At 63.0% G+C, this 24,186-nt stretch overlaps 2 protein-coding genes across 8 annotated transcripts in view; one reads left to right on the top strand and one right to left on the bottom strand.

The window, feature by feature from the left end:
• FLII (FLII actin remodeling protein) overlaps positions 1 to 7,566 on the top strand; it is an 11,930-nt gene extending 4,364 nt beyond the window's left edge. Inside the window, exons 8-30 of one of the 2 annotated variants that reach the window (XM_020914084.2) lie at positions 96 to 271; positions 357 to 514; positions 1,066 to 1,150; positions 1,495 to 1,642; positions 1,804 to 1,940; positions 2,087 to 2,299; positions 2,435 to 2,614; positions 3,215 to 3,297; positions 3,413 to 3,487; positions 3,702 to 3,785; positions 3,890 to 4,061; positions 4,555 to 4,659; positions 4,748 to 4,939; positions 5,206 to 5,394; positions 5,471 to 5,610; positions 5,694 to 5,925; positions 6,045 to 6,199; positions 6,293 to 6,353; positions 6,432 to 6,560; positions 6,676 to 6,782; positions 6,875 to 6,980; positions 7,075 to 7,140; positions 7,224 to 7,566. In XM_020914084.2, the coding sequence (XP_020769743.1) occupies positions 96 to 271; positions 357 to 514; positions 1,066 to 1,150; positions 1,495 to 1,642; positions 1,804 to 1,940; positions 2,087 to 2,299; positions 2,435 to 2,614; positions 3,215 to 3,297; positions 3,413 to 3,487; positions 3,702 to 3,785; positions 3,890 to 4,061; positions 4,555 to 4,659; positions 4,748 to 4,939; positions 5,206 to 5,394; positions 5,471 to 5,610; positions 5,694 to 5,925; positions 6,045 to 6,199; positions 6,293 to 6,353; positions 6,432 to 6,560; positions 6,676 to 6,782; positions 6,875 to 6,980; positions 7,075 to 7,140; positions 7,224 to 7,358 (3,128 nt within the window). In that variant the 3' untranslated portion in view covers positions 7,359 to 7,566. The remainder of the gene's footprint in view (positions 1 to 95; positions 272 to 356; positions 515 to 1,065; positions 1,151 to 1,494; positions 1,643 to 1,803; positions 1,941 to 2,086; positions 2,300 to 2,434; positions 2,615 to 3,214; positions 3,298 to 3,412; positions 3,488 to 3,701; positions 3,786 to 3,889; positions 4,062 to 4,554; positions 4,660 to 4,747; positions 4,940 to 5,205; positions 5,395 to 5,470; positions 5,611 to 5,693; positions 5,926 to 6,044; positions 6,200 to 6,292; positions 6,354 to 6,431; positions 6,561 to 6,675; positions 6,783 to 6,874; positions 6,981 to 7,074; positions 7,141 to 7,223) is intronic. The other variant, XM_070479229.1, reaches the window with a different exon arrangement.
• Positions 7,527 to 22,458, bottom strand: LLGL1 (LLGL scribble cell polarity complex component 1). 6 transcript variants are annotated; one of them, XM_020914096.2, is made up of 22 exons: positions 22,299 to 22,458; positions 19,044 to 19,141; positions 17,154 to 17,235; positions 16,932 to 17,062; positions 15,740 to 15,898; positions 15,482 to 15,644; positions 15,269 to 15,404; positions 14,925 to 14,979; positions 14,680 to 14,834; positions 14,375 to 14,598; positions 14,148 to 14,215; positions 13,048 to 13,201; positions 12,861 to 12,965; positions 12,193 to 12,485; positions 11,911 to 12,055; positions 11,682 to 11,835; positions 10,053 to 10,348; positions 9,385 to 9,649; positions 9,189 to 9,303; positions 8,876 to 8,979; positions 8,564 to 8,684; positions 7,527 to 8,418 (listed from the first exon to the last, which is right to left on the bottom strand). In XM_020914096.2, exons 1-22 carry the CDS (start codon positions 22,377 to 22,379, stop codon positions 8,340 to 8,342), a joined length of 3,183 nt encoding a protein of 1,060 aa, XP_020769755.2. In that variant the 5' UTR covers positions 22,380 to 22,458; the 3' UTR covers positions 7,527 to 8,339. The 6 variants fall into 6 exon arrangements, with proteins under 6 accessions (XP_020769755.2, XP_020769749.2, XP_070335331.1 ...); XM_020914090.2 differs by having other exon boundaries at positions 7,527 to 8,096; positions 8,332 to 8,418; positions 8,876 to 8,985; positions 9,189 to 9,649; XM_070479230.1 differs by having other exon boundaries at positions 7,527 to 8,096; positions 8,310 to 8,418; positions 8,876 to 8,985; positions 9,189 to 9,649.
• Between the last annotated feature and the right edge of the window lie 1,728 nt (positions 22,459 to 24,186).

Here is a 24,186-nt window from a genome sequence, read left to right on the forward strand (position 1 = left end):
TGAGGCCACAGAGCCTGGAGGGGTAGCTAGGCTTCACATAACGTGCTGCCTTGGAGCTCGCTAGGGGCCCCGCTGACATGCTCACCTGTGCCCAGATGTGGACCTGTCCTGCAACGACCTGTCGCGGGTGCCCGAGTGCCTATACGCCCTGCCCGGCTTACGGCGCCTCAACCTCAGCAGCAACCAGATCACAGAGCTATCCCTGTGCATCGACCAGTGGGTGCACCTGGAGACCTTGAACCTGTCTCGGAACCAGCTGACCTCGCTGCCTGTGTGTTCGGGTCTGGGGAGGGTGGGGCGGCCACAGGCCACGTTGGCGCCCACCTCTGACCCCGCATCTGCTGTGCCCCCTGCAGTCAGCCATCTGCAAACTGACCAAGCTGAAGAGGCTATACCTGAACTCCAACATGCTGGACTTTGACGGGCTACCCTCAGGCATCGGCAAGCTGTCCAACCTGGAGGAGTTCATGGCCGCCAACAACAAGCTGGAGCTGATCCCCGAGAGCCTCTGCAGGTACTGGGCTGAGGCGGGGCCTCCCCCGCCCCCGTGGTCTCTGTGCATTGTACAGAACACGAGGGGTTGAGTTGAGTTTGTGGATAAAGACCCCGGGCTCATGCCAGTGGGCTCCCCGAGCGCCCTTCAGGAACAAGGGGCAAGGCCAGAGGGACTGCGCTGCTGCCTCCTTTGGGACACTATGCTGCCTTTGCTCCCCAAGGTCACAGCATCCACTAGCATGGTCCCCGGCACTGAGAACAGAGGACCCCCGGCAGCTTCTGAGCTAATTTGAGGGAAGAATGTGGTTTTTTATGCCCTTTTGCTCATGTCCAGGGGTCTCTGTTTCTCGGAAGGCCATAGTGGAGGATGCTGCCCTCTAGGAGCCACAGAAAGGGCCTCCAGTCACTCAGCCACAAGGAAACTCGCCCTGCCCCCACCCTTCTGGGCGCTTTGGAGCCAGCTGGTTTCTTAACTGGCCGGGCTGCTCAGGCCCTCTGGTCCTACCTGCCTCCCCAAGCCATGACTGGAACCCGTCTGCCCACTCCTGAGGCCTGACTATGTCCTCACAGGTGCACAAAGCTGAGGAAGCTGGTCCTGAACAAGAACCGCCTGGTGACCCTCCCGGAGGCCATCCACTTCCTGACGGAGATTGAGGTTGGGTGGGCAGGTGGTGCTGGGGGTGGTGACAGACCCTCAGGAAAGACCGAGCAATGGGGTCCTGGAGAGAGGGCAGCAGGGGCTCCTGGAGGGGTGGCCAGTGCCAGGGTGGGGAGGGGGTGACCCACATCTGGTATCCACATCACACTCAGCATTGTCACTTAAGCCTCACAGCCAGCCTGCGAGGCTACTCTTTGCAGGTGGGGAAGCCAGGCCCACGAGGGCGGCAGGTTTGGAACCTGGGCCCTTTGGCCCTGGTGTGGTGCAGAGGTAGAGATGGGGTTTGGGGGCGCTCAGGGAGAACCAGGGCTCAGTGCTGGCTCTGCTCACCCACGAGGCAGGTCCTGGACGTGCGGGAGAACCCCAACCTGGTCATGCCCCCCAAGCCTGTGGACCGTGCCGCTGAGTGGTACAACATCGACTTCTCACTGCAGAACCAGCTGCGGCTGGCGGGTGCCTCCCCTGCCACAGTGGCCGCGGCGGCCGCTGGTGAGCATGGAATGCCTCTCTGGGCCTCAACTTATTCATCTGTAAACTGGGTGGGATGTTTTCTCTGGATAGGGGATGTGGGGTTGGCCCCTGGTTGGTTGGATGCCCCGGGGATGAAGGGGTCGAAGCCAGCCGGGTCAGCCGTGTGCCCTTTCCCTCAGCAGGGAGTGGGCCCAAGGACCCCCTGGCTCGCAAGATGCGGCTTCGGAGGCGCAAGGACTCGGCCCAGGATGACCAGGCCAAGCAGGTGCTGAAGGGCATGTCAGACGTGGCCCAGGAGAAAAACAGAAAGCAGGAGGTAATCCGGCTGGACCAGGGCTCGGCTCTGCTCGGCAGGGACCCAGGCCCGGTGGGAGAGGGGACAAGGGACAAGGCAGAAGGGCTCCGCTCCACCAGAGCTGGACATGGGCAGAGTCAAGCCAGTGTTGTGCCTGCCCTCACCAGGAAAGCACGGAGGCTGGAGCGCCTGGGGGCAAGGTGCGGCGCTGGGACCAGGGCCTGGAGAAGCCGCGCCTTGACTACTCGGAGTTCTTCACCGAGGACGTGGGCCAGCTGCCTGGCCTGACCATCTGGCAGATCGAGAACTTCGTGCCTGTGCAGGTGGAGGAGGACCTCCACGGCAAGTTCTATGAGGCAGACTGCTACATTGTGCTCAAGGTGCGAGTCTGGATGCTACCATGGGCCATGGGGGCATTTCCTGGATTGCTTTGCATGGGGTGGGAGGGGAGAGCTCTGCAGGGCGTGGCGGTGCCACTGGCCAGGGGCTGACCCAGACACTGCCCCGGCCTCCAGACCTTTCTGGATGACAGCGGTTCCCTGAACTGGGAGATCTACTACTGGATCGGCGGGGAGGCCACACTCGACAAGAAAGCTTGCTCTGCCATCCATGCCGTCAACCTGCGCAACTACCTGGGTGCCGAGTGCCGCACGGTGCGCGAGGAGATGGGCGACGAGAGCGAGGAGTTCCTGCAGGTGCGGGGCCGGGGCGGAGCTGACAGGGATGTGTCCAGTGCAGGGACAGATGGGGTGAGGTCAGAGGAGTGACATGAGACCACCGGTTGGGAGTTGGGTCAGGTGAAGATGAGGGGGCCAGGCTAGTTTGGGAGTCCGCTTGGTGGGGGTGTAGCCAGGAGAGACAGGAAGTTGAAGTAAGAGTTGCAAAGGGACTGGCTACCAAGGAGGTGGGGCCAAGGGCAGGGCCAGAGTCATCCAGCGACCTGGGTCAGTGAGAGATGCTGGCCTGCCACCAGCTGGTTACATGCATACACCTACACAAGATTTTGGGTACTTTTACCTAAGTTTGCCATGTTCTATAAACCTGCTTCGTCCTGTCGCCTGATACACTTGTATCTTACCATGCTGTGTCTTGCACGGGAGCAGACGGGTTCATGGTTGTGTGTATACTTACACCCCAAGTGTGTTTTTGTCTGCAGGCATAGATCTTATATTTTTTAACATTGGCATGGATTCATAGCATCTGATCCATCTGTACACAACTCTGCTTCTCCTGACAGGTGGTATTTGGTGGGGGTAGAGGGGCAGCTCAGTGAAAGGTCATATGCCCTCTCACAGGTATTTGACAACGACATCTCCTACATCGAGGGTGGAACAGCCAGTGGCTTCTACACTGTGGAGGACATGCACTACGTGACCAGGTGAGGCTTGTGTGTGAGCAGCAGCGACCTGGACTTAGTCGGGAAGGAAGGGGGAGGGCATTGGGGTAAATCTGCCCTTGGTGCCTCCCCAAGCCACTCTTGCTCTGGCCCCTAGGATGTACCGCGTGTATGGGAAGAAGAACATCAAGCTGGAGCCAGTGCCTCTCAAGGGGGCCTCCCTGGACCCAAGGTGAGCCCCATGATGTGAGGTGGCGTGCTTGACCCTGTACCTTCTCCCCACCAGTGTGGGGGTACAGAGCTGGGCTCTAGACAAGAGGCCACTCAGCCCTTGTCCCACATTGCTCGGCAGGAGACCAGCAAGGAGGGATTTGGGGTGAGGTCAGAGGCACTGGGGGAATTATTGCATGTGGCCCATTGCAGCCCCTCCCACCCCTTCTGTCCAGGTTTGTTTTCCTGCTGGACAGAGGGCTGAACATCTACGTGTGGCGAGGGGCCCAGGCCACGCTGAGCAGCACTACCAAGGCCAGGTAAGAGGACTGCACCCTGCCCAGACATCCTGGGTGCTTCGTGCAAAGGAACATGGTCACCTGAGGAGGTATGGGCCTCACTAAGGCTTTGCATCTGCTCTCAGGCTCTTTGCAGAGAAAATTAACAAGAATGAGCGAAAAGGGAAGGCAGAGATCTTGCTGCTGGTACACGGCCAGGAGCCCCCAGAGTTCTGGGAAGCACTGGGTGGGGAGCCCTCTGAAATCAAGAAGCACGTCCCTGATGACTTTTGGCCACCCCAGCCCAAACTGTATAAGGTGAGCTTCACCAGTGGTCAGTCAGGATATGGGTGGGCCTTGGCACCACTGTGGTGGCTGTGGTCTCATTCTGGACTTTGGTGGGAGAGGGTGCCACCTCCTGGGCAGGAAATGCCAGGGTCTGAGTGGGGCCCTGGAAAGTAGCATCAGGCTCTGTGGTTCCAGGAAGGTGGGACTGGAGAGGAAGGCCGAGAAGCACATGGGTGCCTGGCCTGAGGACCTGGTCTTGACTCTGCGGGTGACAGGAAGATGGGGGTGTTGTGGGTGGGAAAAGGACCAGTTAGAAAATCCATAAGGACCCAGAGAGGGAAGGCAGGTTTAACAACCCTTCTGCCGGTAGGATTTCCTGGAAAGGAGGTTGGGGTACAGGGAGACTAGTCTGGAGAGGAGCAGGCTGTGGACTTGAACACAGTGGCCAGCCTGACCAGGGGCTGCTGTGGGTTGGTCTTTTGTTCCCCAGACCCACCCTAGTTAAACCCACCTCTTGCTCCAGGTGGGCCTGGGCCTGGGCTACCTGGAGCTGCCACAGATCAACTACAAGCTCTCCGTGGAACATAAGAAGCGGCCCAAAGTGGAATTGATGCCTCGGATGCGACTGGTGAGACACAGGGAAGAGGGCCCCTGGGCCAAGATCCCTCCCTGCTGGCTGACCCTGGCCTTGACCTCCAGCCTCTGGGGCCCCGCAGCTGCAGAGCCTGCTGGACACTCGCTGCGTGTACATCCTGGACTGTTGGTCTGATGTGTTCATCTGGCTTGGCCGCAAGTCCCCACGCCTGGTGCGTGCCGCAGCCCTCAAGCTGGGCCAGGAGCTGTGCGGGATGCTCCACCGACCACGCCACGCCATGGTCAGCCGGAGCCTCGAGGGCACCGAGGCACAGGTGTGGATGAATGCAGCCACCCTCGGAGGCTTCCTCCCCGAGGTCCTGCAACCGTGTTCTTGCCCTGACGCCCCATGAACGGGTTACAGACTACATACAGCCCTGCACAGCTTCCAGGACTGCTGCCAGCCCAGCCCTGTGCCTACCCGCCCCTCCCACTCCTAGGCCACACCCCTCCAGCCTGCCCCTCCCGGTCCCGCCCCATTCCAGTTCCCAGGCCCCGCCCTGCTTCGCAGACCCCGCCTCCTCCGGCTGTGATTTCTCAGGTGTTCAAGGCCAAGTTCAAGAACTGGGACGACGTGTTGAGTGTAGACTACACGCGCAACGCAGAGGCCATGCTGCAGGGGCCAGGGCTCGCGGGGAAGGTGAAGCGCGACGCCGAGAAGAAGGACCAGATGAAGGCAGACCTTACAGCCCTCTTCCTGCCGCGGCAGCCACCCATGGCTCTGGCCGAGGTGGGCGCGAGCCCCGGGCCGCAGGGCGGGAGGGCCGGCTGTGCGGTCCCACCGTGACGGGCGGGGTCGTACGCAGGCCGAGCAGCTGATGGAGGAGTGGAATGAGGACCTGGACGGCATGGAGGGCTTCGTGCTCGAGGGCAAGAAGTTCGCTCGGCTGCCCGAGGAGGAGTTCGGCCACTTCTACACGCAGGATTGCTATGTCTTCCTCTGCAGGTCCCCTGCACCCCCCCTTACCCGGCCCTCCCCCAGTGCTGGGGCCTTGGTTCAGCCCTGCCCACCGCCTTATGACCTTGCAGGTACTGGGTCCCCGTGGAGTACGAGGAGGAGGAGAAGAAGGAGGAGAAGGCGGGGGCCGAGGACAAGGAGGGTGAGGAGGCAGCAGCCGAGGTGGAGGAGAAGCAGCCTGAGGAGGACTTCCAGTGCATCGTGTACTTCTGGCAGGGACGCGAGGCCTCCAACATGGGCTGGCTGACCTTCACCTTCAGCCTGCAGAAGAAGTTTGAGAGCCTCTTCCCTGGCAAGCTGGAGGTGTGGGGGCCCTGCCCCAGAGCCGTAGCAGGGTTGGGGTGGCGTTCCTGGGGAGGCTTGCCCCACTGGGAGCAGGGTGGGGGTCCAGGGAGCTGCCCCTGACGCTTCCACACCTGCAGGTGGTGCGCATGACGCAGCAGCAGGAGAACCCCAAGTTCCTGTCCCATTTTAAGAGGAAGTTCATTATCCACCGGGGCAAGAGGAAGGCTGCCCAGGGCGCCCTGCAGCCCAGCCTGTACCAGATCCGCACCAACGGCAGCGCCCTCTGCACCCGGTGCCTGGCTGCGGGGCGGGGCGCGTGTGCGCAGGGGATGGGCCTGGCTACTCCTTGCTGACCCCTCCCTCACTTTCCCCTCCCCTCTCCCAGGTGCATCCAAATCAACACCGACTCCAGCCTCCTCAACTCGGAGTTCTGCTTCATTCTCAAGGTTGGGTCTCGAGTGGCTGGGACCGAGGGGCAGGGTGGGGAGCAGGGTGGGCCTGACCTGACCTCCTGACACACCCAGGTTCCCTTTGAGAGTGAGGACAACCAGGGAATTGTGTATGCGTGGGTGGGCCGGGCTTCGGACCCCGACGAGGCCAAGCTGGCAGAGGACATCCTGAACAGCATGTTCGAGGCCTCCTACAGCAAGCAGGTGACTGGGGTTGGGGCGGGTGGTCAGGTGATGGGGGATCGGGGGGCCAGGCAGGGGGTGGTGACCAGGTGGGGGCAAGCAGTGGGCCCTGAGCTGACCAGCCTTCTACCCCCAGGTCATCAATGAGGGCGAGGAGCCCGAGAACTTCTTCTGGGTGGGCATCGGTGCACAAAAGCCCTATGACGACGACGCCGAGTACATGAAGCACACGCGGCTCTTCCGGTGAGGTCGCCCCGCCACCGCTCCCTGGCCCTCCTTTGTCCTGGCTCTGCTGCCATGACCCTCAGCCTCTCCCTGACCCTTGACCTCCCCAGATGCTCCAACGAGAAGGGTTACTTCGCGGTGACTGAGAAGTGCTCTGACTTCTGCCAAGATGACCTGGCAGATGACGACATCATGCTCTTAGACAACGGCCAAGAGGTGAGACCCCCCAACCCTGCCCACGCTGGGAGCCCAACTGTCCCTAAAGAGGCATTCTGAGGCTGGGAGACCATGTCCCCTGCTGTCCCCACAGGTCTACATGTGGGTGGGGTCCCAGACCAGCCAGGTGGAGATCAAGCTGAGCCTGAAGGCCTGCCAGGTGAGCAGGGAGGGGCCGAGGCTGGGCCTGGGGGAGGGGCCGAGGCTGGGGCCGCCCTCACCAACACCCTGCCCGTCCCCCAGGTGTACATCCAGCACATGCGCTCTAAGGAGCACGAGCGGCCCCGCCGCCTGCGCCTCGTGCGCAAGGGCAACGAGCAGCACGCCTTCACCCGCTGCTTCCACGCCTGGAGCACCTTCCGCCAGGCCCTGGCCTAAGGCCACTGCCACTGCACTCCACCCCTATGGAAAGATAAGTGCTTCTGCACCACCAGTGTGGTGATCCTGACCAGTGTCTCCAGAGGTCTGGCAAAGCAGTCTCCCTCCACTCTGAGCTCACGTGTGACTCCCCCTCTTCTGCCAGGGATAAAGCAGGTGTGGCTGCCCTTTAAGAGATATTAAATGCTTTTATTTTCAATATTAAAAATCAGTATTTTTAATTTTAAAACACTAATTTTAACAAAAATGACAGAAAAAAAGTCCCCTAGAGTACAATCTACAGGAAACCCATCCTAACCCCCCCCACACACACACACATACACACGCACACACAGCCAGGCCTCAGTCCTGGTTGCCGAGTGGAGCTCTTACACACACACTTGCACACAGCAGGGGGTTTAAGGGGGTGCTGGCCCAGGAGCAAGTACCAAAATAGTTTTAGAAATGACTGTGGTGCCCGGCACAGGCGTTAGAAAAATACTCTTTGCAAAAGGAGAGGGGGAGGACGGCACATGGCCTGGGAGGTGGTAGCCGTGGGCCCTGCGGCCTCCCCTGTGGCGCCTGACCTCCCGGGTGGCCTCTGCCTGAAGGCTGGGCCTGGTGGAGTCCCTGAGGCTCAGGGCCAGGCTGGCAGGCCCCACAGGAGCCTGAAGTTAGCAGGTGCAGGTCTACTTGGTGGACTGGGCCCCTGGCTCCAGCTCCGAGCAGGGTGGGGGTGACCTGGCAGTTCTGGCCTCCCTAGCAGAGAGAAACAAGATCAGCAGAAGGCCAGGGAGGTCCAACGGGGCAGGCGGCCTGGCCACATGCATGCCACCACTCAGTCTCCAGGATGGGAGGCTAGGGTCCTGCAGTGACAGCCTGAACCCCGAGGCTAGGGAGGGGGCAGCAGTGACCCCAGCAACAGAAGGAGCCACAGCGTCTGTGTTGGGAGAGGTTGGAGGAGGTACTGACTCAAGGGCACCAGGCTGCGCACCTGCAGCCTCATTTGATCAGGATGGCGCAGGCTCGAGCCTCCTCTTCTGACAGGTTCCGCAGGTTCTTCTCAGATTCCTCTGAGGAGCTGCAGGGAGGGGCAGTGGTCAGCAGATCTGGGGTCAGGCCCTCCTTGGTCCTTCGTGCCCAGCTGGGGTATGAGGTTGGCTGAAGGGTCAGGGAGGGAAATTGGGAGCGACCAGCCCCTCCTGTGGACCCAGCTGGCTCCTCACCCCAGGAAATCCTTTACATCCTCCACCGTCATGTCCCCTGTTGTGTCCAGCGTGGTGTCAGCACTGGTGGCCGAGTCAATGGACATAGGTGAGAGCATGGCCTCAGCTGGCTCTGGGGTGTCTGCAGGGAGGAAGTGAACAGGGTCCTTCTAGGGCTCCGAGGCCCCATCCACACTTGACCTGGTCCCACACCAGCCCACGGTGGACCATGGCACAGACCAACCCCTCCCCAGACCCTCTGGGCAGCTGCCTCCTGCAGAGCACCCCCACCACCACGAGACGAGCTGCCCAGCTAATGCGCAGCCTCCTCACCAGCCCCCTTGCAGATGGGATCAGGGCTTCCATCACAACTCTGTGGGGCCAAGATGATGCCCGGGGTCCCGTTAGCCTGGTTCAGCTTGGGCGACTCTCGGGACCTGTGGCTGCAGAGATGGGCTGTGCTGCAGACGGTGGGCAGGCATCTCATGGCTCGAGGGCCAGACCCCTGCCCTCCCATTCCGGAGCCCTGGGGCCAGAGGGATGACCAGAGAGGGCCACCCTGCTCCTTCCTGAGTTGGAGAACGGAATGAGCCCAGCCTTGGTCCCAGCGCTGCAACCCCTGGCCAGGGGCTACCCCTTTATGCACCTGACCCGTGTGGCATCTCGGGGCCAATGGACGTCCAGACAGCAGAGTGGCTCGGTGATGTTCCGGGCGCTCAAGGAGAAGCGCTCAAACTCCGAGGGGGAAATCAGGTAAAACCCTAGGAGGGGGCGGGAAGCACAGTAAGGGGCCATGTCCCCACCTCCCAGAAGCCCTGACTGCAGCCACCGGCCCGCCTCACCCTGGCCGTGCCGCGTGAACACGCAGGAGGCGATGCCGCTGATGTCCTCCTTGCGGATGCAGGCATAGTGCACCTGGGGCCGCAGGCCCGGCACCGAGAACACGTGCACGTCACCCAGGTTAGTGAGGCAGGCCAGGCAGGTCTCCGCGTAGTCCTCGCAGGCAACACTGGCAAAGGTAGCTAGGGCCACCTTGCGCACGCGGCAGCCCTCATGGGCTGTCAGCTTGAACTTGGTCTTGGCGCTCACTTTGGGTAGCGTGAACACCTAGAGGTGGGTTGGGAGTGGGTGCTAAGCGGAGCCTGGGCCAGTCCACGCCCTAGTGCCTCCAGTCTAGCCTGGCCCCACCACCTCCTCCACCCAGCACCACCCACCTTGAGCCACCACCCTGACCACAGCTCCACAGCCCAGAAACCTCCAAGGCCCCTCCACCTATGGCAAAGCCAGTTACACTGGGTGGTCAAGCTGGAAGCCAGTACCCCACACCACAAGCTCCTGCAGACCACACAAGGGAGCACTCAAGGGTCCTGAGGGGCACCAGGGTTCCCCAAGGTGCCTCTGCGATGGCTGGAGGCACTCAGGAGGTCCCAGTGAGCAGGGATGGATGCAAGCCAAGGGTCCAATGGCATCCAGGAGGCGAGAGCTCCAAGGGGTCTCAGAGACTGCTCACCTTGAACTGCTCCTCAGATGCGATGAGCACAGCGTGGCCGCCCTGCATGTCAGGCGCCTGCGCCAGGTCCCGCGAGGCTTCGTAGGGCTCTGGCAGTGGACGGCCACGCCCATCCAGCACTGCAATGGCCACCACGGGGGCACGGTGCATCAGCTGCACCTCCTTGCCCAGCACGGCCTCCACCGCCCGCTCTGGCCGCTTCTCACTGCCCACTGCTGCCGCTGGCACCTCCAGTGCATAGGCAAACACAGAGCCCGAGTTGGTGCCTGCCCACATGGTGGGGCCGTGGTGGGCCGCTGCGGGGAGACAGGATGGTGAGGCAGGTGTGTGCCATCCCTCCCCTCTGGTGCCCTGGGACCCTGGACTGGGTCTCTCCTCCTACATCCCCTAGATACCCCTGCAGGCACAGGAGTGACCGCTAGGGTCCCTCCACAGGTACATCAAACTGGACCCTGACCTCTCAGACCTCTCCCAGCATCCCAGTGACTCGGCCCATCACCAGTCCCAACAAAGACTTGGACTCAGGCCCCACCCGCAGGGCACCCAGGCACCAAGTCCCAGGCCCATCCGGGATGCACACCACACAGTCCGACTCCCTTAGGAAGGGGAAGGCCCTTGAGTCGACAGTGAGCTAAAAAATACTGGGGTGCGGATGGACCGGGCGGTCATACTGTGCGCCCTCAATGGCCTGGTGACCTCAGTAACAATTTTAGTTGGGGGGGGAGGGGATACCCGAGCAACAAACAAGTGAGCAACAAGAAGCCATGCTTCTCACAGAGACAGTGGAACGAGGTCATGCCCAGCCCCACCAGGCTGCCAGATGCAGACAGTGGGAAGATCCCCCAGACAAAGGGACCCTCAACAAATGACATCAGAAGTAGGGGGCTCCCCTCCCAGATAAAGAAGGAAAGACGCAGAGATACCACGTGCACATGAGCTGGACGTTGACCCCACCCCAACTCTAAGAAGGCATTTCTGAGATGAATGGGGTCACCTGTGGGCCAAGGGTGACAGGGAACCCCAGCCATCAGTATCCACATTCCGGGTTTTGACACAGGCCCTGTGCCAGAAGTGACCTCCACCAGACACACCCTGAGCTGCCCAGTGACCTTTGTTTCAAATTGTGTTTACATCGTGTTTAGAAAATACACAATGTATGGAGAACAGCTGGGGAGTCGGTGAAGGGCTGAAATGCCCCATTACCAAGTTAAATTGATCAGCGGTTCCATCCATAAACCCCAACACGCCACTACCCTGGGCAGTACCTGCCAGGGCTCTGCCCACCTGGGGTCAAAACCGGCTCCTCCCAGGCCTGCCCTCTGCTCCAGTCACACTGCCCGGGCAACTCACATCCGTCTAGGCCTTGGCGCTGTGGTCTGTACTTCCCCAAGATCCTGGGCTTCCTTCTCTGCCCAGGTCTAAGGCCCGCCCCACCCACTCACTGAGCCTCACCATCGGGTTGCTCCAGAAGCTGCTGGGGGCCAGGGCACCCTGGTGCCAGCGCAGGCTGGCACTCCGTAGGCACACAGTGTTTTCCAGGCTTCCAGAAGGCATGGGTCCACCCTATCACCCATTTCCCAGAAGACCAAGGACACGCCGCCCCTGGCTGCCCACCCCGCCCAGTCTCACCATCTCGAAGGAAGGTGTCTGCAAAGTAGAGACAGCGCACAACACCCGAGAGGGAGTCGTCGGCCGAGCGGGGCTCAATGCGGCGCTGCACGGGCGTCACCTCCACATCCTGGGGACCAGCCTGCTCCGCCAGCTGCGCGTTGGCCTCCTGCAACTGGAGGGGCGCAAGGTTGGGCCACCATCCTGCCCCCCGCCCCCATCACCCTGCCCGCCTTGCCTGCTGCCCCACCTTGCTGCCAGCGACCATGCGCTTCTTGCCCGACGCACGGCTCTTGCGGATGCGCCGGAAGGACTGGCGCAATGACTTCTTGAGCGACTTCACGCGGGACAGTGGCCCCTCCATAGCCAGGGAGTCGCTGGGGTGCAGGGTACACCTGGGGACGCAGGCCAGCCATCAGGAAAGCATGGGTCCAGCGGCCGAGGGGCAGACCTCCCCCAGCAGGGTCCTGTGAGGCCGGCAGTGCCCCCAACTGCACCCCATGAACCTTGGGAGGGGCTTGCTCACACCCACCTGGCCAGCACGGGGCTCCTGCGCAGGTAGTCAAAGAGGCCAAAGCCGTGACTGGTCCCAAAGGCCACGAGGCCCCACTCAGCGTGGAGTGTGACGGCCGTGACAGCGGCTGGTGGCAGGCACTGGATGAGCGCGCGGGGCTGGAAGCCAGCTGGCCAGGGCAGCGGTCCCAGGCGTGGGCTCAGCCGCTCGTGGCCTTTCCACGTGAAGCCCTCCCGGTCCTGCAGCAGGTCCAGGCTGGCCACGCCCACCGCCTGCTCTGCCGGCGCATCACTCAACTCCAGCACCAGCACCTGGGGGAGTGGGTGGGCAGTCAGCTTGGAGGACAGGGCGCCCCCACCCCACCTGAGCCAGTGACACCTCTGCCAGGGTGCTTCTAGGAGCATCTGGAGAGCATCTTCTGAATAAGCACTGACTGGTGCCCACTGTATACCAGGGCCCTCACTGAGCAACACCGTGGTGACCAAGACACGCAGGCCCTGACCTCCCAGGGTCCATGTAACACAGGTGCTCCGGCCCGGGGCCCCAACCCTGTGAGGGTGGCCAAGGCCCCAGCTGGCCTCCCCCATTCCCACCTGTGGGTTTCTGCTGGGCCGACCCCTCTAGCACCCTACTGGACCCGCCAGAAGCCCTCGAGCCCCACAGCCCTGGCAACACCTCAGCCCCACCTGACCCGCAGTGCCTGCCACCACCATCTGGGCCGTGTACTTGCAGAGCGCCACCTTCTGCACGCCGAGCCGCGGGTCATCACTGTAGGGGTCAAAGCAGCCCACCTGTGGGGGTGGGAGGGGAACTGGTCACAGAGCAGAGCCCAGACCAGGCTCCCCGGGCCAGGAGGGGGTGGGGGGCTCGCACCTTGCGGAAGGGCGGCCAGTCGTCCTCGGCGGCCTGGGCCAGGCTGTCGGCATGCTCACAGTCCGTCTGGAAGAGGCCGGCGGTGCTCAGCTTGTAGAGCGGTCGCAGGGCCACGCCGGAGGCATCCCAGAAGCGCACTGTGCCGTCCTCGTGGCTGCGGAGAGGCAACATCAGGCCCCAGGCCCCCACCCAACCCCTCCACATCCTTTCAGCCAGCAACCACTCACTGGGCACCCAGCACCTAGGCCAAACACTGACTGGACTCCTACTGCATACAGCAAATAGGAAGCATCAACTATATAGGACAAGCAAGTACTGAGCACCTTACTGTACGCCAGGGCACCAGACCCGGGCCCTTCCCTGCGGAGGATGAGAAGGTGCAGGGATATCACCAGAAATGAGAAAAGGTGTGAAACAATGACAGGGGACAGAGGACCACAGGGATTCTACCCCCCGGGGGCCTCCAGAACACGTGACCAGAGATGCCCCCAGAACAGAGGAGTGTGCTGGGGCAGGAGCAGGAAACCTGGGGAGGCCAGGAGGAAGCAGAGAGGGGGAGCAGATGAATCTGGGGTGCAGCCCAGGACACAGCTACAGGTCAGGGCCCCTGGGCGGCGGTAGCAGCCCAGAGCCAGGGTGGGAGAAGCTGAGAGTCTGCAGGCTGGTTGGGACACCTCCAGAGGCCTGAGGGTCCCGGCACAGGCAGACGGCAGGGGCTGGGCAAGAAGGTGGGGCCTGAGTCACCGGGCACGTCGGCGCCCGCCAGGCCCAGGCCGGGCTCTCCGGCACCTGCCCTGGGCAGCTCAGCGTGGGCTGGCCCAGATTTTCCGGTCCCGGGGCAGGCTGAGTGGGTGGAGCTCAGTTTCATCAAGGAGGGCTGGGCCTTAAAGCAGAGTCTAGGGAGGCTTCACCTAGTGCACCCGATGGAAGAAGGTGACCTGGTCCCACCAGGGGCCAGGCCTGAGTCAGTGGGCAGGTCAGCACCCGCCAGGCCCAGGACAGCCCTTCTCGCACCTGTGCAGGTAGCACCAGACCCTGCTCGCCCACACACACACATGCTCACACGCCCGTCACAACTGAGCTGAAGAGGTGTCACCTACCCAGTCAGCAGCAGGCCTCGCTGGGATGGCTCCTGAGCCAGGTTCCGGCCCCCAGTGATGGGCCAGCTCTGGGGGATGGAGAGGGGTATAAGCAGAAGCCACGCCAGGCGTCATGTGTGGGATGCAAAGGCCCTGCAGGCGTCCCACCCACACCTGCCACGTCCCCTCCTTAGGCGCAGCCTGTAGTGCACCCCTGGGGGACCACTCCCTCCACCCCTGGCACACACCGAGGCCCCAGAGGCTGGCTGGGGGTTCTGCTGCTCGCCAGCGCTCATGATGCGGGCCCACAGCTTGGCGGGGACATTGGCGACGTGGGCTGAGCAGGTGATGGCGGACGAGTGCAGGGGGGCCAGGTACGGGGCGGGCACAGCCGGCCAGCCGGGCGTCTGCAGGTCCAGCACCACCAGCTCCTCTTCGAGCAGCACTGCGAGGGCCTGCGGCTCGTCGAACTCTGCGGGACGGGGTGGGTGAGCGCAGCCAGAGACGCACGGGGGCCAGGTCGGGGGGCGATGGGGGGGCGGCGGGAACGCACCATCCTCGGGCCGCGTGCTATGCACGGTGAAGAAGTCAATGACACGGGAGGTGAAGTCCAGTGTCACCAGGGTTTCGGCCTGCAGCACGCTCACGCAGTGGCGGTCACCATAGCTGGCGCGGGGCATGCCACCGCTGAAGATGACGAAGTGCTCGCTGCTCAGGGTGAGGAAGCCATGTGAGTAGCTGGTGGGGCTCCAGAAGAGCCTCCTCCCACAACCCTGGCCCTGAGCAGGCCCCACCTACCCAGACGCACAGGTTCGCCACAGGACCTTGTTGATGGCTTTGCAGGGGAAGGGTCCTGCGGGGGGACAGCATTGGCCTCACTTGCAGGCTCTCAGGCAGGGACCTGAGGGCCCTGGATGGCATTTCTCGCCACTTCCCCATCCCCCTCCTGCCTCCATCGTCCCCACCGGGTGGCTGTTGCCTGCATCCCAAGGGGAAGGCATGCTACCCAACATGGGGCAGGGGGGTGGTCTCACCTTTGGCCTGGCCCTGCCACCTTCCACACATCCCCCCTGAAGTTCCCCCACCGAGGCCAGTCCGAGTTTGGGGTCACAGCCAACCTTACACAGGTCCCCCACACTCACCATAGGGCGTGGTGGCCACCGTGGGCTGCGCCGTTGGGGAGTCGCTGGTGTCCGCAGCCCAGATGGCGTAGCTGCCGTCACTGTGCGAGCTGACCACCGTGTGGCCACTGCGCTCCCAGCACACGCTCTCCAGCTGCTGTGGGGCGGGGGACAGGCGTGAGCTTGGCGGCTGTGAGCAGAGGCCCCGGGTGACCACCAGCCGCACCCACACACCTGGTTCCCCAGGAAGATGCGCTCGGCACAGCGAGCGGCCTGGTTCCAGATGACCAGCAGGCCCCGGCTGTAGCCGATAAGGATCTTGGTGGGGTCCCGCAGGTGTCCCTGGAGTGACTCCACGGGGCCCAGTGCCTTCCCACATCGGTAGTCATCAGGCACGCTGTGGACAGCAGAAGGAGAAAGCGGGCGGGGTAGCTGGTGGGGGGTGCGGGGGGGCTGGTGGAGGGGGCACAGGGAAGCCGGGTGGCCTCTCACCTTCGCAGAACCTCGTCCGGGCCCAGAGTCTGCCCCTCAAGCAGCGTCAGGGTGGGAACATCCAGGAAGAAGATGCTTCCGCCCTCCGTGCCCAGGGCAGCCATGTCACCCGCAGCCACCAGCAGGACCACTGTGATGTGGGCGAGGCTGGGCAGGCCGCTGTGGGCCCAAGGGGAAGCAGGTGAGGGGAGGAGCCCGCACACCTGCCGGGGAGGGCACAGGGGCCCGAGAGTGTCAGCTCACTGCAGCCCCTCTGGTCTTGCTGGGCCCTGGTCATGAAGGGGGCTGGCGCCCTGGAAGGCCACGGTGGTGGCTGCAGACACCGTAACCAGCTCACTCAATTATTCACCAGATGTCGGTGGGGAGAGGGATAAAAACAGGTCCCCAGGTCTTGGAGACAGGCCCTGGAGCTCGTCCCTCCACCCAGAAGGGATGGCGGCAGGAACCAGGCCCCGCCTGGGCAGGGACCCCAAGCTCCAGGACTCTGCCTCTGAGCCCCACCAGGAAGCCCCATGCCTTAAGACATCTCCCTGACCCTGAAGGAGGCCCCCAATCACTCCCCGACAGGATCTCGAACACCCTGGATCCACGCTGGGTCCAAGCCCAAGCGGGACAAGCCTGTTTCTGAGCTGGATGGACATCTTGTGACTTGGTCAGACTTGCCACAGCCATTCCAACAAAGGCTTGCGGGCCAGGAACCGCAAGGCCCCTTACTCTCCCACTGAGGGCTGAAGCCCATGCTGTTGCCGCCTGGGGCGTCCTGCCAGCACCTCACAGCCCAGGGAGACCCTCCTTGTTCTGACCTGCCCTCTCCTCCCCGCACAGTAGGGCTTATCGTCCCGCCCCTGTTCAAGGGTCTGGAGGACTGGTGCTGTCAGTTCCTGCTCTAGATGCCCCCCTCGCTGCAGGGGCACAAGGCCACTCTCCAGGCTCTGGGACACACCCTCCCCACCCCGGGCCTCCTGGGCCCCAGCAGTGCCAGGGCACAGACCCTCCCTGCTGACCCTGGGCTCACCTGGGACTCTCGTCTGACGCCCACAAAGTCCACAGAGCAGCTCTCTGGACCCAGGCCCAGCCCGATGTGCACCACCCCTCCCCAAGTCCCAGCCCTGGGGCAGCTTCCTGTCCCCACTGCACCTTCACAGGCCCCCCACTACATCTGGCAGCCACAGCCGGCCAAGCCCCTCGGTACCTGGCACCGTCAAAGCCAGGCCGACTGGGTGCCTGGAATCGTAGGGCTTCCTCCAGGTGGGCGCAGCCATCATGGTGGACGATTTCCCACAGGTGGAGGCTGTCGTCATCCAGCAGGGTCAGGACTCGACCCTGGCGGGTGAGTAAGACCAGGACTGAGCTGACTGGGGTCGGGGGCGGGGCAGGGGGGTTTCTGGGGGCCGGCAGCGGGGCCGAGGCTCACCTGACCAGGCAGGAAATGCATCTGGGTGACAGTGGCTGCATCTCGGTGCAGGCCCGTGAACTCCACACCAGGGGCACCGTAGCTGAGGGTGACGGGTCAAGGGTGGAAAGCAGGCACAGGCCAAGACACCAACACCAGGGATCACCTAGCCCCTCCTCCCCAGGACCACTGTAACGGGCCCCTGGTGACACGGGGAGGGGTGTCACCTAGCCCTGTCCAGGGGCCCTCCCAGGTCTGGGGACTCCTCTTCAGAAGAAGCACTGTACTCAGAATGCAGACCCATTCGGTCCTGCAAGTCAGTGCTCCGTATGGCCTTCCCTTCCTCATCTGTAAAACCGGCCAGTGACTTGCTTGCCTGCCTCCTGGGGCAGACGCAGGACAACCAAGAACGCAAGCTGTCCTGGCACACCCAGCCCAGGCCCAGTTCACAGCTCTATATCAGGCTCATGGATCTGTGGGCACAAGAGCTGGCCCGGCACATCGGCATCATGGGCAGAGATGCCAGGCCAGGCTCAGGAAGCCCGGGGCAGAGCAGAGTCCAGGCTGCCTCTCCACAACCACACGCCACTGCCAGCTGAAGGCCAGGAAACCCATGTCCTTGTGGGGCTGGCAGCCCCCACTGAGTGGGGAGAGGCCCTAGGGGCTTGGAGAGGTGGATGCCTAGCTACAAGTGCCCGGTGTGAGTGCCAGTGTCCCAGCAACCTCAGGCTTCACCGTGGACAGCAGGCTGAGGGGCCCCAGGGGGGGAGGACTAGGCTGGGGTCAGCAACGTTGCTGGGAGACAAGGCAGGAGCCGTTGCCTGGAGCTGGAGCCGGGAGAACACAGACGAGGGGACAAAAGAGGGGCAGGAGTGCTGGGCGGGAACCAGGTCGCCAGGGAGACAGGCCAGACTGGGGGGTGGGATGGCCCCTGTGGCCAGCCTCAGCTTCCTAGCTCAGGGCATGGGTAGGAGTGGTCTGGGGGGGGCTCGTCCTCCTCTGAGGCCGTCTGGCCACCCATCCTTTGTCAGCATGAGGGGCTGATGCACAAGAAAGGCTCTGCCACCGGCAGAGACACTGTGCCGGGGAGAAGGGGCCATGGGACCACAGCTCCCACAGGCATGACGGCAGCCAGAGGCAGGAGCAGCAGGCAGGGAGGGGACTCCTGGGCAGGCAGCGGCCTGAGGCAGACGACCAGGGCACCGTCCCCTCCCTGTCTCACCGATGCCTCAGGGTCCACGGAGGAGGAGGGGGCACCTAGACCCAGCCCCTCTACCTGGTCCCTGGAGCTGGCAAACTCAAAATTGCCTGGCCAGTGCCCTGAGTCCCGGATGGGGAGACCCCATCTGCCCCTGTAGTGGCCAGCTAGACCCTGCACCTGGGCCCCACCTGGGGGCTCACCTCATGCAGCGGGGGTGGGCTGCTCCACAGCAGGAAGGAGGCATCCAGCTGCCAGCCTCCCCCCACCCACCCCCGTCACCCCCCTCCCCCCAGCAAGAGCTCTCAGGAAAATGGCCCTTTGTACGGCTCACAGGCCCATTGTGCGGGGCCAGCATCCAGGTGGGGGCCGCGCCGCGCTCGCCACGCCGAGCCTGGCACTGCCCCCAACCCTCGGCTGGACACACGTCTTCAGGCCGGCACACGTGTGTGCACCCGGTTCCCAGGGCAAGGTCTGCTGTGACCCTGGTCCTCCCGCCACCTTTGCTAGGGACCATGTGCTGCCAGTCCTGGCCCACCTCCCCAGTCACAGCTGCTGGGACAACGGGAGGGTTGCCAAGGTAACTGGCTGCAGCGATAGGCAGCTGTGGACCCCTTCGTCTCTGAGGCGCTGCCTCAGGGCAGCAGCTGCACAACCGCCACTAGGGGCCCAGCCCAGGTGCCCCGCACATTAGCCACGACCCCAAAGGATACATCTTGACGGCCCCAGATCGGGTGCCAATGGCCATGATACGAAGCTCAGGGTCAAAGGCCAGCGCACTGGGCTGGTTGGGGAAGCCATGCTCCACAGTCTGCAGGGAGGCGGGGGTATCTCCAAGGCACAACTCCCACCCGAGGCCCACCCAAGGCAGTCTCCAGCTCTGTCCCTGCTGCATGCCCAGCCCCCTGACCTCAATGTCCTCAGCTGCGAGATGGATGATCACACCTCCAGCGGGTGAGGAAGGGCCTGAGTCCTGGCCCCACCAGAGGCCTTCCCAGCCAAGGCCCGTCCCACTTGACACTTGGGTCCATGACAACAAACAGAACGGGGCTCACAAGGGAGGATGCATGGGCACAGATGCGAACCCCAGCTGCCCCATGGAGTGGGCTCCGCACCCCACTCACCCAGGCAGACTGAAGCAGGGTGCAGTTCGTGGTACCCCCCCAACACACAGGCTCTGCATGGCGGTCAGAGACCAACGCCCAAGGTTGGCTAGGCAGAGGCTCTTGACTCCCCCGAACTAGGGCTGCTCCCCACCCCAGCCCCAGAGACAGGAAGAGGGGGGCCCAGACAGAGGGTGCTTCCTGCCCAGTCCCTGAAGTTGTCATGCACCTCCCAGACTCAGCTTCCGACCTGGAAACTGGGGGACATGGTTCCCACCCATCCCTGGTCAGGGTAGTAGGCAGTGCTACACACTGGGGGTATCAGTGGAACAGTTCCCACCGAGTCCCCTGCTCCTGGCAAAGCCTTAGTTCCCCCATCTGCCCACCGACACAAGGAGCCCCTAGTCAACCCCGAGGCCTGGTTAGGAGCCCTCCCCAGAAGCCTGCACCCCTGGGCCCCCAGCCCCCAATACCAAGGTGGGATACCACATGTGGCTGCCAGTTCCTTCTGACCACTGCATCATCAACACACAGGTTTTATAAGAACCCCTAGTCCCCTGAGGCCTGTGTCTTTCTCCAGCCCCAGCCCATCCAGGCAAGGACTGAGTCGTCTGAGCAGCTGCCTCGGCCTTGGGCAAGTCACAGCACTGTCCGAGCCTCAGCTTCCCATCCAGGCACCGGGGAGCCCACCTGAGGACAGAGTGGACCTCTGGACTGGGGGGGATGGCAAACACTGGCACCGCCGTGCCCACACTGGACCTGACCAGGTCCTGCGGCCTGCTCCTCTGTTCAGGACCCTCGAGGACCCCCAGCTCACTCCAAGTCAAAGCCTAGTCCTTACCACCTGGGCCTCTCCGACCTCCCTTCCATGGACCCCTGGCTGCTGGCCTTCCGCTCTCCTCCAGTCCACCATGGAAGCTTCCTGCCTCAGGACCTGCACACCCACCACAGTCCCTCTACCTGGCATGTGCCCTCTGCACTGTGAAGCCTTCCCCCAGCTCAGGAGACAACCGCTGGCTCAGCAGCTGCCCCTCTACACCCTCACCTGCCTGACTTCCTCCACAGCACTGACCACCAGCCCAGCTACTGCCAGCTGCAAACCCTACTCCCTGTTTTGTCTTCTATCTCCCCAGCTAGGACACTGGCCCCCCAAGGCAGTACGTGTGAAGATGACACAGAGTGGACACACAACAGGAACCAGGGGCAGGGCTGGGATTTGGACCCAAGACAGCCCAAAGTCCACACTCACCCTGACCACCCTCCAACCCTGGCCACTTGGGAATCTGAGGCTTTTTGTTTTTGCTTGTTGGTGTGGGATCTTAGTTCCTGGACCAGGGATTGAACCTGAACCCCAGGAAGTGGAAGCACAGTCTTCACCACTGGACCACCAGGGAAGTCCCTGGGACCTATTTTCTAGTGATCACCTGCCAGTCCCTCTAGTGACCCTCTGCCTAAGTCCACCCCCCCCCCACCACTGCTGCCCACTCAGAATGCGGCCTCGCCCGCCTTAGCAGGGAGCCCAGCTTCTGCCACCAGAGGCCAGATGGGGGAGCACCTCCCCTCCACCTTTCTGGGGCCCCCGCTTCACACCTCGACTCCCTGGCTGAGGAAGTGACACCTTAGCACGACACCTGCCCCACAACGCTGTCCTCTCACCTCGAGGGGCTCACCCTCAGTCACTCAGCATAGGAAGGGGCCACCTGGGAACCCCTGGGCACTAGCCTCCCCTCTGGGCCCCTTGGCCACCAAACCCGAGGATCCTGGCACCCTCTATTGGCACCTGGGAAACCCTGCCTGCCCTGAGAAACGTCCCGGCCTCGGCCAGTGCAGGAGCAGCGCCCAAAGAGTGTCTCCCTGGACCAGGGTCTCCTGGCTGCCACTCGGTACCTACAGCAGCCCGTCCAAGGGGCCCTGGCTTCTCAAGGCTGAAGTCAAATCCCACTGACAAGGGTACACAGAGACCAAGCGCCCGCTCACTCTGTCTCTGGCCAGCTCGGCAGAGCTGAACCTCAGTTTTCTCACCCGCATGTGAGCTTAACGACTCGAAGCCCCAAGAGCAGCAAGGGGGCATGTGATCAGAGGGCTTGGGTGTAAAACTGAGGCCAGAAGTGACACCCCTGGGGGTAGTTAGCAAGGGCCAGGCCCGGCCTCTCTCAAACACACACCAGCGCACGGAGGCGGGGCTGAAGGCAGCCCCTTTCCCGTGGCCCCTCTGGCCCTACCCAGTAAAGAAAGGAAGGAGCAGCCCTCCACCCCCACCTCCGCCAAGGCTCCAGAAGAGGTGGGTCTGCTGCCCCCCGCGACAGAGTCCGCAGCAGGGAAGACAGTGGCCCCATTTCATCGCAAGGGAAACTGAGACCCCAGGATTCGAAGTGCAGTTGGTTACACGGCCAGGCATCCCCCCTGGAGCCCCGGGCAGGCCGGGCACAGCTCAGGCGGGAGTCCCAGGCAGAGGGGGAAGGGAGGAGAGGAACCGGGAAGGGATTTCCCAGCCCCACCCCCCAACATCTTCCCCCACTCAGCACTCCTCCCCACCGGCCTGGGTACGAAAGCAAAACAAATCGGGCCCTAGGGCTGCGCAGGGGAGGCGAGGTCCCCAAGAAAGAGATAAAGAGGCAGCGAGTGGAGCCAGAGCGAGAGTTGAGAGCCGCACGGAGGCGGAGAGGCCCCTCGGGGAGAGGGCAGCGAACTCCGAGGCGCGGAGACAGGAGCGGAGGAGCGGAGGGCAGGGATGCAGGCGCGCGGCTCCGGCAGAGCGGAGCTTGGCTGCCCGGCCCGGAGTGCGCCCCCTCCCCCGGCCCGACGTGGCTCAGGCCAGGCCCCCGCCCCCGTCCCCAGCCAGCTGCCCCCGGCCCGCCGCCGCACCTTATGGAAGGCGAAGAGCTCCTGCTTGAGCTTCTCGCGCTGCGGGTCTGCGCCCTGCCTGCGGAACCGAAACTTCATCATCTTGCGCCCGGCCGCCCGCCGCCGCCCGCAGGATGCGCCGCGCGGCCCCGCCGGTCCTGAGGCGCGGGCGGGCGGGAGCCAGGCGCGGGCGCGGCGGGGCGGGGCCTTCACGGGGCGGGGCTGTCCGACGGACGCGCCGCTCGGCCAATGGACGACCCTCACACCGCCCGCCCCCGCCCCTGCCTGGCACTCAGTGGGCGCCCGCGAGCACGCCCCGCTGCGCGTGCGCCGCGGCGCGGGGCCTGCCGGGACTTGTAGTCCGCAAAGCGGGACTTCGGCGTGGACTGCTGGGGACTGGTTTTTGAGCAGCAGCGCGCGTTCCCCAACGCGGAGGAGGTTTTTCCCTTCCTGCCAGGAACTAACGATGAGCACACCCAGGTTATGAGGCAGCCCTGTCCCGAAAGCCAGGAAAGCTCTGACCCGGGCGACTCCCTAGCTCCCAGCCTCAGTTTCCCCATCTGCTCTATTGGCCCGGTGATTGCTCAGTTTTATTATGTTTGACGGCTTTCCCGGGACCCCACGTGGACCATACTCCAGCGGGCCAGAGTACCGGCCACGCCACGCTCCTGTCCCAGCTGGGTGGTTGGTCGGGAATGGCCTCCTCCGCCCCCAGCTGCTGGGGAACTCCTGCACCTCCAGGATCCTACATTAAGAAGCTCTGGTGGTAAAAAATAAATGGAAAAAAAAAAAAAAGAAGAAGCTCTGGTGGCCTCACGGGGGATTCTTAGGCGCGCCACGAGCTGAAGAGAAGGACGGAGACCCATTTGGGAGAAGAGACCTTTCCTCGGGAGCTGGCATTTGGTCCTGAGATTGGATCCGGCCGTCTCCGAGATGGAGGGAGGGCCTCCCTGCGCAGAGAACTGTGTATAAACAAAGCTGCACCCCCTCCACTCTGAGAGAGGATGACCTATCCCCACCCACCTCCCAGGCTTCCTTTTCTCATCTGGACAATGGCCTGAAGGCTGAACCTTTCCTTCCAAGGCGGAGAATAGGCTGCTCTGGGTTCAGGGTCCCAGAAGCTTAGGTGGGGCTGACGGACTTGGCCCAGACCCCACCAGCTGTGTCAAGGGAGGCACGCCTGACTTGTGACCCCAGGCAGCTGCCAAGCCACAGGCCCAGCCCCCGCACCCCACCCATGTCAGCCCTGCTCAGCCCTTCCTTGGGGTTGGATCTGGAAAAAGGGTGAGCTGGGGAGCAGGGAGGTGAGAGGAGAGAAGATGATAAGAACAAGGCTTGAGTGTCCGCAGGTGTGGCAAGCACTGTTCACAACCCTCTCCTGGTTTCAGCTGATTAAGTGCTCTCAACAGTCCTGGGAGGGAGGAAAGCCCAGTGTTCTAGACGAGGAAGCTAAGACAGATGGTCACAGGCAAAGGGGCAAGCTGGCTGCACTGAGAAGCATCAGGCCTCTCCGGCCACTGCCCGCACTCAACTCGGGTGCTCTGAGGCCTGGGTTCTGGCGCCTGCCCTCCCAACCGTGGCTGATTTTGACTGCCTGAGCCCTAAGTGGCCTCTTCTGCAAAGTGAAGGCCTCACACAGGGAAGTGTTAGGAAGCTGTTAATTCACATCCTTAGTTGCCTTTAGAAGCTGTGCGACCTAGAGAAAGACATTTAAGCTCTGTGTCTCAGGTTTCCTCATTTGTAAAAAACGTGGGTAATCCTAGTACCTGCCTTTGTTTTTGTTGTTCAGTGGCTCAGTCTTGTCCGACTTTTGGCAACCCCATGGACTGCAGCATGCCAGGCTGCCCTCTCCTTCACCATCTCCTGGAGCCTGCCAAACTCATGTCCATTGAGTTGGTAATGTCATCCA

Source organism: Odocoileus virginianus, chromosome 17 (genome assembly GCF_023699985.2).
Source record: "Odocoileus virginianus isolate 20LAN1187 ecotype Illinois chromosome 17, Ovbor_1.2, whole genome shotgun sequence".
Taxonomy (NCBI): Eukaryota; Metazoa; Chordata; class Mammalia; order Artiodactyla; family Cervidae; genus Odocoileus; species Odocoileus virginianus.

Bases quoted from the DNA above. Each gene is read 5' to 3' on its own strand.
- LLGL1 (XM_020914090.2), bottom strand. From the start codon at position 22,379: ATGATGAAGTTTCGGTTCCGCAGGCAGGGCGCAGACCCGCAGCGCGAG. The intron at 14,980-15,268 runs GTGAGTGTGGGG...GTCCCCCCGCAG, and splicing joins GGTGGCCACCACGCCCTATG to GACCCTTCCCCTGCAAAGCC. The intron at 9,650-10,052 runs GTGAGCAGTCTC...ACCCACCTCTAG, and splicing joins CATCTGAGGAGCAGTTCAAG to GTGTTCACGCTACCCAAAGT.